At 36.0% G+C, this 19,506-nt stretch overlaps 1 protein-coding gene across 3 annotated transcripts in view; it reads right to left on the bottom strand.

Moving 5' to 3' along the window:
* Window positions 1-19,506, bottom strand: part of TLL1 (tolloid like 1) — a 214,684-nt gene that overhangs the window by 85,418 nt on the left and 109,760 nt on the right. For all 3 annotated transcript variants that reach the window (XM_032332601.1, XM_032332599.1, XM_032332600.1), the window contains 2 exons: window positions 15,674-15,779; window positions 6,532-6,656 (listed from right to left, as the gene is read on the bottom strand). In XM_032332601.1, coding sequence (XP_032188492.1) covers window positions 6,532-6,656; window positions 15,674-15,779 — 231 coding nt within the window. The remainder of the gene's footprint in view (window positions 1-6,531; window positions 6,657-15,673; window positions 15,780-19,506) is intronic.

The raw sequence follows: 19,506 nt of genomic DNA on the forward strand, positions 1-19,506 counted from the left end.
GGAACTCAATCCCAGGACCCCAGGATCAGGACCTGAGCCGAAGGCAGCCGCTTCCAGGTTTTCCAGCCAGGTTGTCCCAAGACGAAGACGTTCCAGAGATCTGCTGTACCCAGATGTGCACAGAGTTAACGGTACTGTACCATGCACTTAGAGATTTGCTAATAGGGTAGATGTCTTATTATGTGATTTTTTTGCCAAAATAAGAAATAACAATAATAAAGTGGTTAAATTTCTAAGTCCTTTATCATACAATCAATCTCACTTCTGAAACAAGTAATTCACATATACCTTCATTCCTCCAGAGTAGAAAATTGGGTTTGAATTGTATAAATGTTACTTGGATTGTGTCTTGTTAAGCAATTATTACAAATTCTGAACCTTCTAATAACATTGAGTTTATCGCTGCCTGCATGTCCATCTACAGCTACTTTCCTCACCAAATGTCTGTAATATCCACCCAACACCAAAGACTGAGAACTTTCCTTTCTCCATATTCTATAGGAGAACATTTATAATTTTATTAAGGCTAAGGAAAACACAGATAGAGATGAACAATAATTTCTATTTCATAAATCTGTTCACAAAGGATCTTGACAAATTCTAGATTACGGGAAGAAATACAACTGTATCTAATCAACTTAATACTAACTTAATTAACCTATATTTAAATCCCTTAAACTTTTAAATATAATAAGCAAAATATAGGTTTATAATTATTTTTAAAATTATGAAATAAGAAGTTAAATGATTTTAAGATAAGGAAATGTTAAGAAGAACCCTAAATCATCTGAGAGATAATGTGAGATTAATTACTGAAATATTTTAAAATACATTTCAATAGTAACTGCCTAGCCACATCTGAATCATCCTTTAAAATGAAACATAAACACCAACTCCAAGGAGCCTTCCTCCTGCAGTGTGTAGCCCAAGGTAGGCATCTCTATTCTAGAAGTTCTTTAGCATCCTTTAAGGATGAAATATACTTCCTAACCAAATGATGTTGTCTGCATGATGCCCCAGAGGCTCAGATATTCATGTGTGTAGTCTGTGCTTCCTTTTCTGGGGCCATAACATCTGGAACGGTGCCTTTCACGTGTTAACAGTGACTCATTCATTCACACAGAAACAACTATTTATTGAGCACTTAATTTACACCAGATTCAGAAAACCATGAAGGAAAACTCAACTCCAATCCCACAGAAGCTTCTACACTCCAATGTGGGAAATGCCAAATTACTAATGATTATAGGAGTAAGACACAAAGATCAGGATCCAACGAAGCATTTGCCATGTGGAGTCCTGGGAGACAAGGAAGTCTTTAAGTAGGAGCCGAATCCTAAATATGGCTAGAATTGAACTGGGAGGCAGCTAGGAGCATTCTGACTGGAGGAAGAGGCAGGAGGCAAGCATACCATGATGACTGGAGCTAAATGAATTGGAGGTGAGATCTAGACTGCAGGGGTAATACCTAGAGAAAAGACTCAGGAAAGAGACAAGAAAAATATTTTGAAATGACCTAATGGAAAGGAGATTAGCCTTTATCCTAAAAATAAGCAAAATGAGCTTTGCATATTCAAAAGCCACTTAACAGCAGCATGCCCAGAGAACTAAAGAGATATAAGAATATGGACAAGAGCTGAATAAGAGGCATTTCAACAATTCAGACAAAAGATGAGGCTCCCAGGACCAGGAGATTCACTGTAGGAAGGCAAGATTCCAAGAAGGCAGTGGGACTGATTAGCTGGAGAAAATGAGGGAGGAATGAGGTGAGAATGTCCTCTAGAGTTCTCGCTTGGGCTGCCAGATGATCTATGTCTGGTACCATCCACTGAACTAGGGAAAGTTTACAGGGAGATGAATAAAGGAGACCATGAATAATTGGGGAGGAAATGGCAAAATTACTATTTTTTGCATGTGGACAATATTTTAGCCAAGAATTGTATGTGTAAAAAAGCACATGTAGAAAGTATATTCTGTCAGGAATCTCAGAAAATTATCAGGAACAAAGAGATTAATGCTGTAGGTAACTAATAAGAACCTTATTTCAATTGTAAAAGTGAAGTTAATGAAAAAAGTGTTTAAAGGAATGTAAAGTTTCTAGTATTCAGACCCCATGCACACTGAAACTGGCCTTCCATCCGTAAAGTGTCCACACAAATGTGCATCCATGGACATCCATGGACCACACACGTACTATATATGTAGTAACATTGAAAACTTTTAAATTTGTGAACATAGACTGTACATGTGTTCATGTGTGAATACACGTACACTTTTATATAATAAGGAAGACTCTAATCATCAGATGCCCTTTTATTTTTAGATATTTTATTTTGTATTTTCTCTAATTTTATTATGTTATTTGATATATTTACTGGGGAAAATTTACTGGAGAATACTAGGATTGATGGTTGACGAAGTACTAAGTAAGCAAAAAGTTCATGGGACTACAGAAAAACCAGTTTAAGAGAAACTGCAAATATAGACCAGTGACTATACCAGGGGAAGAGTTAAACTAAGCAGTTTAGAAATCAGAAAGGAAAGTAAATCCTAAAATTAGATCAAATAGAAAAAAATACATTTAAAAAATGAGAGTCACAAGAAAAACAGGGCCTCCTAAAAGAGAACAATAGTACACACTACTAATGTGTACTATTGAAGAAAAAATATCCACTTCAACTTGGACATTCTCAAAAAGATCTCCTAAACAGTGTGGAGATTCCTTAAGAAATTAAAAATAGAGCTTCCCTAACACCCTGCAATTGCACTACTGGGTATTTACCCCAAAGATACAGATGTAATGAAAAGAAGAGCCATCTGTACCCCAGTGTTCATAGCAGCAATGGCCACGGTCCCTAAACTGTGGAAAGAACCAAAATGCCCTTCAACGGATGAATAGATAAGGAAGATGTGGTCCCTATACACTATGGAGTATTATGCCTCCATCAGAAAGGATGAATACCCAACTTTTGTAGCAACATGGACAGGACTGGAAGAGATTATGCTGAGTGAAATAAGTCAAGCAGAGAGTGTCAATTATCATATGGTTTCACTTATTTGTGGAGAGTAAGAAATAAACGGAGGACATGGGGAAATGGAGAGGAGAAAAGAGTCGAGGGAAATTGGAAGGGGAGGTGAACCATGAGAGACTATGGACTCTGAAAAACAATCTGAGGGTTTTGAAGGGGCGGGGGGTGGGAAGTTGGCTGAGGCTGGTGGTGGGTATTAAGGAAGGCACGTTTTGCATGGAGCACTGAGTGTGGTACATAAGCCATGAATTCTGGTACACTGAAAAGAAATTTTAAAAAAAAGCAAACTGCTTTAACTTTTTTTTTTTAATGCCTTTACTGGCATAAAAGGACGATGGAGACCTGGAGACAGTAATGATGACCTGTTCTCCATCTTTGCTTGGGGGAGAATCCTGACAGTATGTAGGATGCAAGAAATTATAATGGCAGACAGGTAAAGCAGCATTAGTGGGTATCCTTTTAGATGACTTGATGCTAAAAAGACCTGAAAGCTGTGGGAAGGACACAGGACTGGCTTTCAGGCAGCACTGTCCAGAAATCTATTCAATCCCAGGGCTGGGCAGCTTTCCCTTTTTTTTCCCTTTCTTCTTTCTGGAATGTGGTCTGGCAATGAATAATGGGGTTTTAGTCAGAAGAGTGCCAGGACTGTAAAGGATCATATTCTTTCTTTATATTAACAGTGCATAAGGAGATATCTCTTGACTGATCCTAAAAGAACAAGAAATGGCAATGAAAATAATTCTAAACGAAAAGAAACATTTTCATGCCATCACCTTAAAAACAACTTTATTCCTACATGGAGTTTTTCATGATGAGTATGCACCAACTGTACAATGAGTAATTCAGATTTCCCATACAAATTTAATTTATATATTTGGCATATAAAATAGGTAACTATAATAATGGATTACAAGGGCTCCTGGGTGGCTCAGTGGGTTGGGCCGCTGCCTTCGGCTCAGGTCATGATCTCAGGGTCCTGGGATCGAGTCCCGCATCGGGCTCTCTGCTCAGCGGGGAGCCTGCTTCCCTCTCTCTCTCTCTCTGCCTGCCTCTCCATCTACTTGTGATTTCTCTCGTCAAATAAATAAATAAAGTCTTTAAAAAAAAATAATAATGGATTACAAGATGTTTGCCAGCCAGAAAGTATCATAAAAATTAGCAGTTTATATTGTTTCAAGGGAATTAAAAATGCATGCATTTTAATGCTGCTCATCTTCTGATAGATAAAAACAATTTCCTATATTATTAATGGAAAGGCAACAATATCTGCAGTCTGCCTATTACTAGCCTATTAGAAACCTGCCCTTTTGGACTCAAGGCCCCACTTATCATAGACCATAAAAGCTATAACCTTAAATATTTAAGTGTGAACCAGGTCGCTATTCCTTTCAAGATTAAACACTTAAGGAATACCTCTATAAAATGCAGATCCAAAACAGCTTGGAGAGTAAACTGATAAGAAATAAAGAATTGGAGTGATAGAGCCGAATACCTCTGATTGGTCCTATTCATTAGCAATTTCTAACTAAAGAAAACAATAAGGCAAACTCCAAGGGACTATGCAATTTTACAACTCTCCTTTCAGTATTAAAACCAAGACACAACCAGATTTCATTTTATAAACCCCTACACTCTTCCTAGATGATTCTCAAATAAGTCACACTATTCACACTTCCATGTACATTTATCCGTCTTTCACATCATTCCATTAATGTTCTTGGAGCTACTGGTAAACCTACTGCATTAGTGTAACTTAAGTTTATTTGTCCTGTATTTCTACCAATATCATTAATGTTCCTCACTGTAAAGAAATGAAGAATGTTAAATTCACAACCATATACAGGGCTCAAGGCTCAAAGCTAAGGACTTCACACACACACACACACACACACACACACACACACACACACACAAATGGTTCAGAGGGAGAGAGAAGGAAACAAAGAGCAAAAGATGGAAAAAAGAGAGAAAGGGAGGGACCTCTTTGGTGGGCATTACAATGTCCAAGATAGAAAAAACAAACCATTCTTAAAGATTTAGTGAACTAAAACTTTAGATACTTTTATTTTTTTAAAATACATATTTATATGTCTTAGCTCTCTCTTCATCATGCAAGTAAATAAGCAACTTTCTTATACTGCTTTAAAAACACAAGGTACCTTTTACATTGATGATGGTACGTTCATAAATATAGTTTTACTGTATTAACAAACCAATGTGTATATTATATATAATACTGTTTCAAGTAAGAAAACAGTCTGTTTATGTATTTATATAAATAAAGCCTCAAGTGAAAACTTATATGTATTTTCCCATTAGTAACTTAAATATTTAAGAGTTATAGACTGAAAATTACAGTTTCATAAGTTTGATTACTTTTCTGATTCCTACTGACTGATCTTCTTATAATTCAGTGTTAGAAATGCATGTCCAGTGTGTTTTTAAATGAGATATAAATATATATGTATATATCTACCTATCTATCTATATATACACATACACACACACATGTACTGAGACAGACAAAATGGCTTTCTATGCGAATTATTTACTTAGTTGCTATTAATCATACAATCCTCCACCAAATCTTCTTTCAAAGTTAAAAAGTATAATATATTCAGTACTGCCAGAAATTAGCCAAGAATCACTCAATTCTTTTGTCATAGCCGTGCCATTTATTTATAAATACATCCTTCCTGTGGAAATTTAGATTTAAAAAAAAATAAATACTACACATACATGGGTAATTTACAAACATATGTGAACAAAAATTTGGGGGAAATCTGTGCTAACCAAAGTAAAACATATTTTTTGATATGTGTTATTTCAAGGAATTTTGACTATGTAGGAGGTGCACAGAATATGCACCATTTCCAATTTGAGAGCAGACTCTTTTTTTTCTTTTTTGGACCAGTATGTCACTGGTGTTCCCTTGGAACAGTCTTACTAAGAACTTCCTTTAATCTCTTTTTCATAACTTTAGCCAGTAGCAAAACATATGGTAACTCACTAGCAACACTGTTAGAACACCTTTTTGGCACCAACGTTATACATTCCAACTAATAAAATTTTAATTTGTATATCATTAATGGTGGCACTTGCAAGAAAAAGATCATTTCAGTCCTCAATTCTGAAGTTGAAATAAAGGATATTCTTTTTATTTTGGCAAGAAAACTGAACATTTGACTATGAAATCCTGCAACTATTTAATAACAACTATCAGACAATCATGCTTTTTGCTCTTTTACTTGTTAAAAGAAAAAAAAAATGCTAACCCTGTTTGAAAAAAATACTATCCCTGCTTAAATTTGATTTCTAGCAATTTGTTTTTAATTATATCAACGAGTGTTCCAGAGTTCTCTCATTTCATTTTATGATTACTGACTTTGAACCGAATACGTCACTTGCCAGCACAAGTAAACAGTTCAGTGAATTGTGACTTATTCATCTGGAAGAACACAATCAGGCACAATTATGGTTCTGTTTTTGTATGGTGCAATACCTGGACATCTATACAGCTTTCTTGCCTGTGCAATATCTCCTTTGCTTAAACGGGTTCGCTGACCGATTGCAGGACGTATGCCATTATCATCACGAGAGGGGAGAATAGTATCCAGAAACATCCCCCTGAAAAAAATCATAAGCAAGCCACACATAAGTCACCAAATTAAGTCACATACATTCCTTATAAGTATAAGATTATTTTTTTTCAGACTCACATAAGTTAAAGGGAAAATACATCAGTGTTGAACTTCAAATAGTGTGCCAGACTTTCAAAACATGTTTATCAAAGTAGAAAAAAAATAATTGGGGTTAAATTCTATATCTAGCATAAAGGCAATGATGAAATTCACTTTTACTTAGAAATCATTTTAAAAATCTAGAATTCTCTATAGTCCCCTATCAAGTACACCAGGGCTTTTGTTTTAGGCTCTTAAACAAATCTAAGAACCCCTTGGATTACTAAATTGTAAAACAATTTTCCTCATAGAAGCCTATTTTTTAAGGGCAACCTACAATACATATTTTTGAGGTTACCAAAATTATAAAAGTCAAACAAAATGTATGTTATTTTTTAGTTTAATTGTTAATTTAACCTATATAGTCTTAGAAGTCCAAGTATTACAGTATGTTAAAAGAACAGGGAAAAAAAGAGTATAAATTTTAGAAAGAACAGTTTAAAGCAAAACAGTTTTTTGACACACACACACAGAATAAAATTTTCACAGTAAAATTAAGAAGAAGAAAAAAAATTTATCAGTGGCAAAGTCCTGATAATGCAAAGCTGGAGAAACCAAGTTGTGAGATACCTAAGGTTGTGATCATCTTTCTTAATCTTCAAAACTAGAAATTATGAAAGTAATGCATTAAAGATAAAGTCTTAATTTTTTAATGAATATCAACATTTATAACTCTAAAGGAAGAACTGAGCTTAAAAGTTAAAAGGATTGGGAAACTACTCCAGTGAAAAGAAAGATACGGATTTAAAAAAAAAAAAAAAAAGAAGAAGCAGCTTTTTGTAAAAGTATTTGAAATTAAGGGGAACCCTCTTACACTGTTGGTGGGAATGCAAGTTGGTGCAGCCTCTTTGGAGAAGAGTGTGGAGATTCCTCAAGAAATTAAAAATAGAACTTCCCTATGGCCCTGCCATTGCACTCCTGGGTATTTACCCCAAAGGTACAGATGTAGTGAAAAGAAGGGCCATCTGTACCCCAATGTTTATAGCAGCAATGGCCACAGTCACCAAACTGTGGAAAGAACCAAGATGCCCTTCAACGGAAGAATGGATAAGGAAGATGTGGTCCATATACACTATGGAGTATTATGCCTCCATCAGAAAGGACGAATACCCAACTTTTGTAGCAATATGGACAGGACTGGAAGAGATTATGCTGAGTGAAATAAGTCAAGCAGAGAGAGTCAACTATCATATGGTTTCACTTATTTGTGGAGCATAACAAATAGCATGGAGGACATGGGGAGTTAGAGAGGAGAAGGGAGTTGGGGGAAATTGGAAGGGGAGGTGAACCATGAGAGACTATGGACTCTGAAAAACAATCTGAGGGTTTTGAAGGGGCGGGGGTGGGAGGTCGGGATACCAGGTGGTGGGTATTATAGAGGGCACGTTTTGCATGGAGCACTGGGTGTGGTGCAAAAATAATGAATACTGTTATGCTGAAAATAAATAAAAAAGAAATTAAAAAAAAAAGAAATAAAATTTTAAAAAATCTTTTAAACTAGGATGAAAGGCATGATACTCCTTCCCAAATGTTTAATGAATAAATTGTATTTAGACTATAAGTTAAGAAAACATTTTCCAGGGTGCCTGGGTGGCTCAGTGGGTTAAGCCTCTGCCTTCAGCTCAGGTCATGGTTTCAGGTTCCTGGAATCAAGCCTAGAATCAGGTTCTCTGCACAGCAGGGAGTCTGCTTCCCTCTCTTCCTCTGTCTGCCTCTCTGCCTACTTGTGATCTCTCTCTCTCTCTGTCAAATAAATAAAATCTTTAAAAAAAAAGAGAGAGAGAGAACATTTCCTTTCATTAGGAAATACTTTCTAAACACTGTTATAGGTCTTTATTTGTAGCCAGTAATAAAAGATACACTATGATTCTCACATTTTAATGTAGGGCAAGAGACATTAAACAAAAGATTGAGTACTGAGATAGTAACAGGTACTACGGAGAAAGAGAAGTGAAGATGGACACTGATTATCCACTGATGGAGTAGCTTTTAAACAGAGTGATCAAAGAAAAACTCGCTTGGAAACTGACATTTTGGCCAAACATGAAGAAAGTGAAGGTGAGGGCACTGTGAGTAAATAGGAGTAGAGAATTCCAGAAAGAAAAAATAGGAAATCCAACTTCTCAGAGATGGGAGGATCCTTAAAGTGTTTGAGTGTCATACAGAGCATGTGACTTTTAGCCTAAGGAAAACTGTTACCATCTGGAAGGTGGTAAACAGATGAGTGACATGATCTATGAGTGCTTTATGACTAACCTCTCTGGCTCCTAGGTAAGGGTAGTGATCTTTAGATAAAACCTGGATAACACAAATATAGAATGGAATTCCTTACAAATCTAAGTATCTACTGAACTCCACATGCATCTTTCTTGAGATAAAGGGAGGGAGGGGAACTAATGACTTATGGGAGTAGACCAGCAAAAGTGAGAGGTTGCCCATACTTGATAAGATGCAACTCCAACTAGGTCAATGCAATGGAAGGAAAAGTTGAGCTATAAAATAGGGCAATACTGAGAAAAGCCATTTTCAACTATGCTTAATAAATAAATCAATAAATCATAAATCAACAGATATATTAGGTAAGCCCAAATTAATGAAGGGTTACTGTGGGGGCCGAGAAAAATTAAGGCCATCCCAACTCAGGTTTAGCCTTAGCCTAAGTACAGCCATCTTAGCCCCAGCAGCCATCTCAGACCCATATGCCCAAGGACTGAACTTTCAATAGATTGCAGCTAGGCAGCTGCTCTGCTACGTAGGAAACCCCAACCCAGAAGCAAGTCGTCTACAAATGGTTTAGCCCTAGGTTCCCCATAAGTGGGCATTGCGTGACAGGCGACGTGGCGCCCCCTTTCCAGCCACACCCTGTTTCCAGGGATGAGAGGGCTCTCCACACCGGACCCCAGTCCCGACGTGCAGCAGGGCACACTATGCCACATGGGGCACATGCAGTGGCCCGCCGGTGGGGACGGCAGGGGACCAGCTATCTGGAGCCATCCAAGGCCAACCGAGGCTCCACAGGGCTGCCATATTGTTCCACCTGGGTGGGATTCTGACTTAGAGGTGTTCAGTGATAATCACACAGATGGTAGCTTTGCTCCATTGGCTCCTCAGCCAAGCTGCCTTGGGGGACCAAGAACCCCCTGGTGACCGCTTAAGGGGACTCTAACCTCTTGAAAAAGTGGGGGACTCAAACCCTCTGGTGACTGCTTAGGGGGACTCAAGCCCCCCTGGGGGGGAGGGACGTCTCCCAAGACCACCAGTCGATGGGCCGCCACATGTCCATTTGAGCCAATGATTGACCTAGTCTACCCAGATACAAGTTGTAATTCCTACCGGTAAAAATGCAGATTGGAGCTCCTAAAGTATGTGCGCAAATAGATAAAAATGAGTGTACTCACCAGGCGGTGCAAGACCCTCCAGGTTGGGTCCTGGGAGTCTCCCAGATCTCGGTGGAACCTCCAAATGTTATACCCAAGTTTTCGCGTCTGAGAGACCACCAAGAAGCCAACACCAATGCAATCACATGAGGGTTTATTCGACAAGCTTATGTTGGGCCTGAGTATACCCGACACAGTGGAGTAGGGACTTGGACCCTGAGCTTAGTTAAGGCAGCGGTATTTCTGGGTTCCTGCTACTAGAGCAGGGTGGGGATTTCTGGAACCAAAGCCGGGTGGGGCTTCCTGTTACTAAAGCAGGGTGGGGGTCTCTGGAACTAAAGCAGGGTGGGGGTTCTTGTTACTAAACTAAAGTAGGGGAAAGTTCAGCCCTTGGGCATGGGGGTCTGAGATGGCTGCCAGAATTAAGATGGCTGTACTTATGCTAAGGCTAAACCTGAGGTGAGATGGCCTTAATTTTTCTCGGCCTCCACAGTTACCATTTCTGCAGTACTTCAGTACAAACAAATAATCATTATTTTCTAATTCTAAAAACAGATTTGTAATCTTTAAAAGGTTCATTTTTTTCCAGTTTTCAAAACAGTTCAATTTTAAAAGGTCAAGAACATCTTGACAGATATATTCAAACTCAGACAATAGAATGATGAATTTTGACTCCTCTCTACTGAGGTAACTTCTCTTCCATTCAGAAGGGGTCAATCACCCTTTATTTTGTTCTTCCTTTGTGGTCAGGAAGTTAACAATTCTTTCCCTCCACATCCAGGCTATTAAGCAATACAGACTCTTCCTGAATATCCTCAGTGAGGCACTATCAATAGTCCAGTGACAGATTACAAAGGGCTTCACTTACTAATCTTCATTTATTCTACCCACATTAGAAGAGTGAATTAGCTAGGTTTCTTTAAGAAACTTTGTAAAACTTTGCAATTCTTTCATTAAAGAAAAATGGGCAATCCCAGTTAGCAAGCCTCTAGTTACAAATTACCCATGCATACAAAGGCCACATATATCTAGCCCTGTTCTTCCTAAAAGTAAGTACCTAAATCTGCTGATGGACGAAATCCATGAAGACAGCTAAAACTTTTTATAGACCCCCTGGTTTCAGAATAGAAGAAAACATAAAATTGCAAATACTTGCATTAATAGAATGAAGGACAAAAAACACATGTTCATCTAATTAATGTAGGAAAAGCATTTGACAAAATTCGAACACCTTTCATGATGAAAATCTTTTAACAAACTAGGAATAGAAGGAAACTGTCTCCACATAATAAAGACCATAAATAAAAAGCCAACAGAAAACATCGTTCTCAGTGCTGAAAAACTGAACGTTTTTCATCTAAGATCATGAACAAGACAGAAATCTTTGCTCTCACTGTTTCTACTCAACATAGTATTGAAAGTTGTAGCCAGAACAATTAGGCAAGAAAAAGAAGTAAAAGACATCTAAATAGGAAAGAAAGAATTAAAATCATTTCTCTTTGCAGATTATGTAATCTTATATGTAGAAAACCCTAAAGAAATCACACCCAAAAAGTGAGAACTAATAAACAGATTTAACAAAGTTGTAGAATTCAAAATCAAGACATAAGGGGTGCCTGGATGGCTCAGTCAGTTAAGCATCTGCCTTCAGCTCAAGTAATGATCCCAGGGTCCTGGGATCAAGCCCAATGTGTGGCTTCCTGCTCAGTGGGAACCTGCTTCTCCCTCTCCTCCCTGCTATGCTCTCTCTTGCTATTTCTGTCACTATCTGTCTCTCTCTCTCAAATAAGTAAATAAAAATAAAATCTCTAAAAAAAATCAACACACAATAGCAATGAATATTCTGAAAAGGAAATTAAGAAAAACAATTCCATTACAATAGCATTAAAAAGAATAAAGTACTTAGGAATAAACCCAATCAAAAAGGTGAAAGATTTGTACACTAAAAGCTACAAAACATTGCTGAAATTAAAGAAGACACAAATAAATGGAAAGATATTCCGTTGCTTATGGATTAGACAGCTTAGTTTGCTAAGATGTCCACACTACTCGAAATGATCTACAGGTCCAGCTCAATCTCTATCAAAATCCCAATGGCATTTATCACAGAAATTTAAAAAGTCCTAAAATTCACAGGGAATCTCACAGAACCTCAAACAGACAAAATTTTTGAAAAAGAACAAAGTTAAAAGACCCACACATCCTGATTTCAAAATACATTACTAAACTAATCAAAACAGTGTGATACTGGTATAAAGACAGACCTAGAAAACAGAAAAGGAATTTCAGAAGTAAACCCTAGTGAATATCATAGATCATTTTCAACAAGGGCTCCAAAACTACTCAGTGGGAAAAAAAAAAAAAACAATCTTTCACCAAATGAGGTTGGAAAACTATACAGCCATGTGCTAAAGAATGAAGTTAGACAATTATTTTAGCTAGATACAAAAATTTACTCAGAACATTTTAAGACCTAAACACAAACGCCAAAATTATAAAACTCTTACATAAAAACAGAGGAAAAGCTTCATGACATTGGATCTGGCAATGATTTCTTGGATATGACACCAAAGCACAATTAACAAAAGCAAAAATAGGTGAGTGGAACTGTATCAAATTAAAAAGCTACTATGCAGCAAAGACGAAAAAATTGCTAAGTATGTATGTAAGAAGGAGACAGAATATAGACAAAAATACTAGAACTCAACAACAAAAAATTAAATAATATGACTTTTAAGTGGGCAAAAGATTTGAATAGACATTTCTCCAAAGATGATACACAAATGACCAGAAAGCACATGAAAAGATGTTCAACATCGTTAACCATCAGAGAATGCAAATCAAAACCACAATAAAATATCATGCCATACCCATTAGGATGGCTACTATTTGAAAAAAAAAAATAAAAGGAAAAGGAGAAATAAGAAACAGAAAACAATACATGTTAGTAAGGATATTGAATAATTGGAGCACTTGTGCACTGCTGTGGGATTGTGAAGTGGTACAGTAACTACAGAAAGCATCATGGAGTTTCTTCAAGAACTTAAAAATAGAACCATCGTATGGCACATACCACTTCTGGGTATATGTGCAAAATAACTGAAAACAGGGTCTGGGAAAGAGATTTGCATACCCATATTCATAACAGCACTATACACGATAACCAACAAATGGAAGCAACTCAAATTCCATGAATGGATGAGTGGATAAACAAAATATGGTCTATACCTACAAGGGAATATTATGCAGCCTTAAAACAGAAGAAAATCCTGTCACATGCTGCAACATGCATAACCTTGATGACACTGGACTAAGTGAAACAAGCCAGGCACAAAAAGACAAATATTGTATTACTCTACTTAAAGAGGTATCTAAAGTATCTAAATCTAAATTCACAAAACACAAAGTGGAATAGTAGTTACCAGGGCTGCAAAGAGGGGAAAATGGGGCACTGTTGTTTCACAAGCGGGGGAATAGGGTTTCTGCTTTGCAAGATGAAAAAGTTGTAAATATCTGTTTCACAATGATGTGAATATACTTAATATTACTAAATTATACACTTAGAAATAGTTAAGATTATAAATTTTATGTTTTGTGTTTTTAACAATGCACGCACACACACAAAACTTTAAATATCTTGGAGGTGCTGGCTAAGAACTGTGCCAAATATTATATCTCCTGGAATTCAGTTATTTAAATATACATACAAGTTAATAAATATCTTCTTTAAAAATCAAAAGGATAAAATAATGTTGGTTCGGTCAACTCTTCTAACAGGTAGGTATAACTACTTTCACTCTAAGAATATAAGTTCATTAGGAAAACTGAATAGGATAATTTTCAAACAGTAAGACAAAAATAATAGGTCAAGGCTGCTTGGCACACAGCACCATGGTGTGGGGCGTGGGGATGGTGCACTGCAGGTAGCAAGGGCAGAATGATTTATGGAAAAGAAGGAAAAGAAACAATTTAAACATGTTAAAGAAATGCAGAATTAGGGGAAATATATATTTTACATTTTGGCATAGATTCATCATTTATCAAAGATAGAAAGAATGAATGATTTCCTCTACTTTCCACTACTTCCTGTGTTCCAAAGAATCAAAAGTCACTTAGTTATAAATAATCCAGTAGTATATGAGAGGTGCCTTGGCTGAACTGGGACCCAAATCCCATTTGTTATATTTCCACAGAAAAGTCAATTCCAAGCATTTACCTAAAAATAAAATGTTACAGCTCTTGAAATTAATTTTGGGTCAAATTGATGCATGTATTTCTACCAAAACTTAAATTCAATTTCAGAAACCATAAGTGTTTGGGTGGTTATTATATTTAAACAAGCACATATGTGTGTGTATATACATACACACACACACACACACACACACACACACACACACACATCACTTCAGTAGAAAATAATTATTAAATATTGTTAATAATTATGTTAAATTAACATCAATTAACATTCAATCTTTCAAATAATATAGTTTTTTTCTTTTTAAAAAAGCATAACTGAAAAATGTATCCAGGAATTAAGAGTTCATTGACACACTTTTCTTACTTTTTATCAGGAATTTTTTTAGGGGGCACCTGGCTTGTTCAGTCAGTAGAGCACATGACTCTTCATCTCAGGGTTGTAGGTTCAAGTCCCACTGTGGGTATAGAGATTACTTAAAAAAATAATAATTTTTTTTTAAAGTTAAAAAAGGGGGGGGCATTAATTTGAAATTCTTATCTTCTTTCCAATCCTGCCTTTAGAAACAGATGTTTGATAAATTGTGAAATGGCCATAAGTGGCCAAAAAGAATAAATCAGAAAGGACAAGAGTGTAAAATAGGCATAAAAACGGAAAGGGGATGACTTACTTCAGTGGTTTGACAGATCCAAATTTCTTACCTGGGAACTATTTGCTTGATGACATCATATTTAAAACAAAGTGACTGAAATTCATATTTATTTCATTCTTTAAAAATAGCATTCAATATTTAATGAGATGACTTTAAGTTTCATAAGTTGTGAAATTCTAAATTATATAAAGTAAAATTATCTTCATAATATGTTCTTTGGGAATTAAAATAGCATAACTCACACTTGAGCAACAGAAAACATAGAGTAGAAAACACAAGTCACATAGACAGTAGACACTCCAACTCAACGACCACGGATCCTATTTGACTTGTGAATGCCTAATTTTCATTAAATACTGCTAAGCCAATTTAATATGCTGAGTGGTTTAATAATCATTTCAGTTGGACTTTTCAAAGTGATTTAGGAATGTAAAATAGTTTAAATAAGTCATACCATTTAAATTTTTAGTCTGAATTTATGTATCTGATAGGAAATGTGAAAATAGGTTTTTAAATCTCAAATACTAGTGTTGGCTATAAATACCAATCAAGTAGTTCTGTACTTAATGGCAACAGCATTTGAAAACTGTTCTAGTTCTAATGTGAAACACAGCCTTGTGAGGAGCCACACAGAGGAAAGGAATTAAAAGTCAAAAGGTATAACCTGAGACTCCAACCTTGAGAAGGTGTTCCTGGCATAGTGCATAATACTGTCAAAGTCGTATCTTTCTCCAAGTGAGTTCACTTCTCCAGGCTCCATCTTCAGAAAATTGTACTCTTGACCTAAGAATCAATCATAAACATTTCAGAAGCCTTCTAACAGACAGAGAAAAGAAGAGAAGAACCCCTCCTAGACGTGCATCTGCTCTTGACTAAAGGCTGGCTGCAGCCACACACGAACAGCCTGCTATGTGCAAAAGTTTGCATCCAGTGCTACTGCTTTTACTTCTTACCACATTGAACAAGGAATATTGAATTTGATCAGATAGTTAATTTTCAAAAAAAGCTGGATTACCAAAAGCATACTTCAGGTTGTTTTCCATGTACTTCCATTTTACGTTCTTATAATATCTGTTTCTCCAAACTCTCACTGCTTTTTTCAGTACTGCGGGAATGATCATGAAAAAGTTACATCTTTATCTTTCTCTTATGACTACATTTGTCAAGATCCACACAAATCATCTTTCTATTTGCTTTAGAGTCTTTCTCTGAAACACTAAGAAAAATACGGAAGGAATATGTGTACGCACACACAACACCGCAGGCTTTAGCTCTGTAACTTTGTCACTAAAGGTAAGTCACCAGCAACAGAGTTCGCTTCAGAATGGAAACATGATTCCCTCTGAGGAATCTGATCCAACCTCTACTTGGAGGGATTTCTGATCAAGAAGAATGTGCTTCAGAACTTAACAATTTATTTATTTTTGTTTTACTTTTCACAACTGTCTTTTAACTTACTTTTCAACTTACTTTTAACTTCTGGACATTTTCATTTTAATGGGTTTCTCAACTGGCTGTTGATAACTGTGTTGCTATACTGTTTCTTGAAATCTGAAAGTAACAGACTTCTCTATGTAGATCTATGGCATGGGTCCAGAAACAGAGAATTCTCTCAGAATTCAGCCCTCAGTAACTCACATTTTCACAATCTCAGTAGCAGCTTTTATGGCTCATTTATGTTACTTCAAAAGTTTTGAAAGATCCAAATGTAAAGGTGAGTTCTCAGAATTCTGAATTCAAGGTTGCAACTCAGAATGGATCTATTACAACACTCATCTAACTAGGTTTTTATTCCAACTTCCATATGACTATAAAACATATAAATACTTCATTAATGAAAAAAATTATAAAAGATGATAAAAAATTGATTGATACCAGGGCATAATATCTCTGTGAGAAGGAAATTCAGTCTACTCACTTGAGCATGAAGGATTAAAGAATCATCCTGAAGTTCAGAACCCAGGCTAAAGTGTTTTAGTCTATCTTTCAATGACTTAATACATAATGAACTAACCAGCTTGTACGGTGTAGTATGTGCTTGCCAAATCTCTGATATATCTATGTGCATTATAGTCATTTTCAGGAAAAACACTACATTCTTGCCGACCTCTCCTACAAGGAAAGGTTACATCTTTCTTCTTCACAAGGAAGAATAAGTATATTTTAACATATCCGTTCTAAAGTGAGATTTTCACAAATCTGTGGAGCTGATTTTATAGACATTAACCTGTAACCCACTGGAGATTTCAACTTCAAGCACAATATGGGAAGATACTCTCTAGTTAAAGCAAAATGCTTTATAAAAATTTCTGAAAGTGGAACATTAAACAATTTCAGTCATACATTTTGAGGCTTAACCTGTAGGTGACTCAGTATTTGGTGAAAAATAAAAACAATATGCCATAGATGGTCTAAATGAAGAAAACTGAACTTATTTTATGAAAAAAAGGGAAAGGGATCAGAGCACTGGGACAACTTACCCTAAACAATTAAAAAAGAAAAAAGATGATAAGCCTTGTCCTTGAAAGAGTATTCTAAAATGGATTAAAGTATTCCAATCTTTATACCGATTTTGTTCCTACTATAGTTACTAATTTTGCATATAAATGAGAGGCTAAAGTCTACACGTATTAGACATTGCCCTTGAATAACAGTTGATCTTAAGTATCTGAGCCAGAGCAAGTCATAAATTTGTTGAAGATTAATCTCCAACATGACATGACCTCTTTCATACTAGAATTGACCTGTGACAGTAGTTCCAAAAACATAGGAAATCTCACACAATAATTTTTTCTTTTCTATTGGCCTGAATGTTGAGTCACCCAAGGTATGAATAGCTATAATTGCTAAGGACCATGTTAAGTATTAGATATTTATATGCTACTTATATATTTCTTGCTTCAATACATACTTATGTTAAAATGGAGTGCTATTATTCTTGAAACGTACGTCCTTTATAAGATGTTTTCTCCATGTAATAAAAGGAACCTAATAACTATGGTTAACAGCAAACTTCTTCTCATTTAATTGGTAGTTGAAATCATTTTCAGAAATATCATTTCCTCTTTATTTGTTTTCCAATGATATAAAGTAAAATGAACTTTGATAGCTGGCTCAGGCATTTGAGTCCCCTATGTTGGGAGTAAACATTTTCTGTACTTCTCTTTGATAATCAACACTACAAATGATTTCATCATTTTGTAAACTGATATATAATTGACATACAATATTATATTAGTTTTATGTGTGTAACACAGTGATTAGACACTTATATACACTGAAAACTGATCACCACAATAAGACTAATTACCATCTATTATCATGCAAAGTTAATAAAGCATTGACTGAATTCCCTATGCTGTACATCACATCTTCATAACTTATTTATTTTATAAGTAGAAGTTTGTACTTCTTGATGCTGGTCACCTATTTCATATTCCCAAATCCCTTCTCCTCTGGCAACCACCACTCCATTCTTTGTATCTATGAGTCTTGGTTTTATTTTGGTTTACGTGTTTAATTGTTTTTAGATCCCCCATACAACTGAAATCATGTGGCATTTGTCTTTCTCTGCCCAACTTATTTCACTTAGCATAATACCCTCAAGGCAAGATTTCATTCTTCTTCATGACTGAGTAATATACGTTTTTTGTTTTGTTTTATATTTTTTTTAAGATTTTATTTATTTATTTACTTGACACAGAGAGATCACAAGTAGGCAGAGAGACAGGGGGAAGCAGGCTCTCCGCTGAGCCGGGAGCCCGATGTGGGACTTGATCCCAAGACCCTGAGATCATGACCTGAGCCTAAGGCAGAGGCCCAATCCACTGAGCCACCCAGGCACCCCCTGGGTAATATACGTTTGTTTGTGTGATGTCTTCTCTATCCACTCATTTATTGAGGGACACTTTGGTTGTTTTCCTACTGCTGAGAATGCTGCAATGAACATGGGGATGCATAAACCTTTTGAATTGGTGTTTTGTTTTCTTTAGATAGATATCAAGAAGTAGACTTGCTGGATCATATGGTAGTTCTATTTTTAATTTATTGAAGAACCTCCATACTGCCAGTGCCTGAGGGTTCCCTTCTCTTCACATCTTTGCCAAGACTTGTTATCTCTTGTCTTTTTAATGAAAGCCATTCTAAGTGGTGTGAGGTAATATCTCATTGTGGTTTTAATTTGCATTTCCGTGCGTTAATCATTGATGATTAATGATGTTGAGCATCTTCATGTGTCTGTTGCCCATCTGTATGTCTTCTTCAGGAAAATGTCTATTCAGAGACTCCATCCATTTTAATCAGATTATGTTTTTGCTATTAATTTGTATGAGTTCTTTATATATTTTGGATATTAACCTCTTATCAGAGATATGATTTGAAAATGTCTTCTCCCATTCAGCTAGTTGCCTTTCATTTCATGGTTTTTTTAATTATGCAGAAGCTTATTTAGTTTGCTGTAGATTCACTTATTTTTCCTTTTGTTACTCCTGCATTTGGAATCAGATCCAAA

This window comes from Mustela erminea, chromosome 2 (genome assembly GCF_009829155.1).
Source record: "Mustela erminea isolate mMusErm1 chromosome 2, mMusErm1.Pri, whole genome shotgun sequence".
In the NCBI taxonomy this organism is placed as follows: domain Eukaryota; kingdom Metazoa; phylum Chordata; class Mammalia; order Carnivora; family Mustelidae; genus Mustela; species Mustela erminea.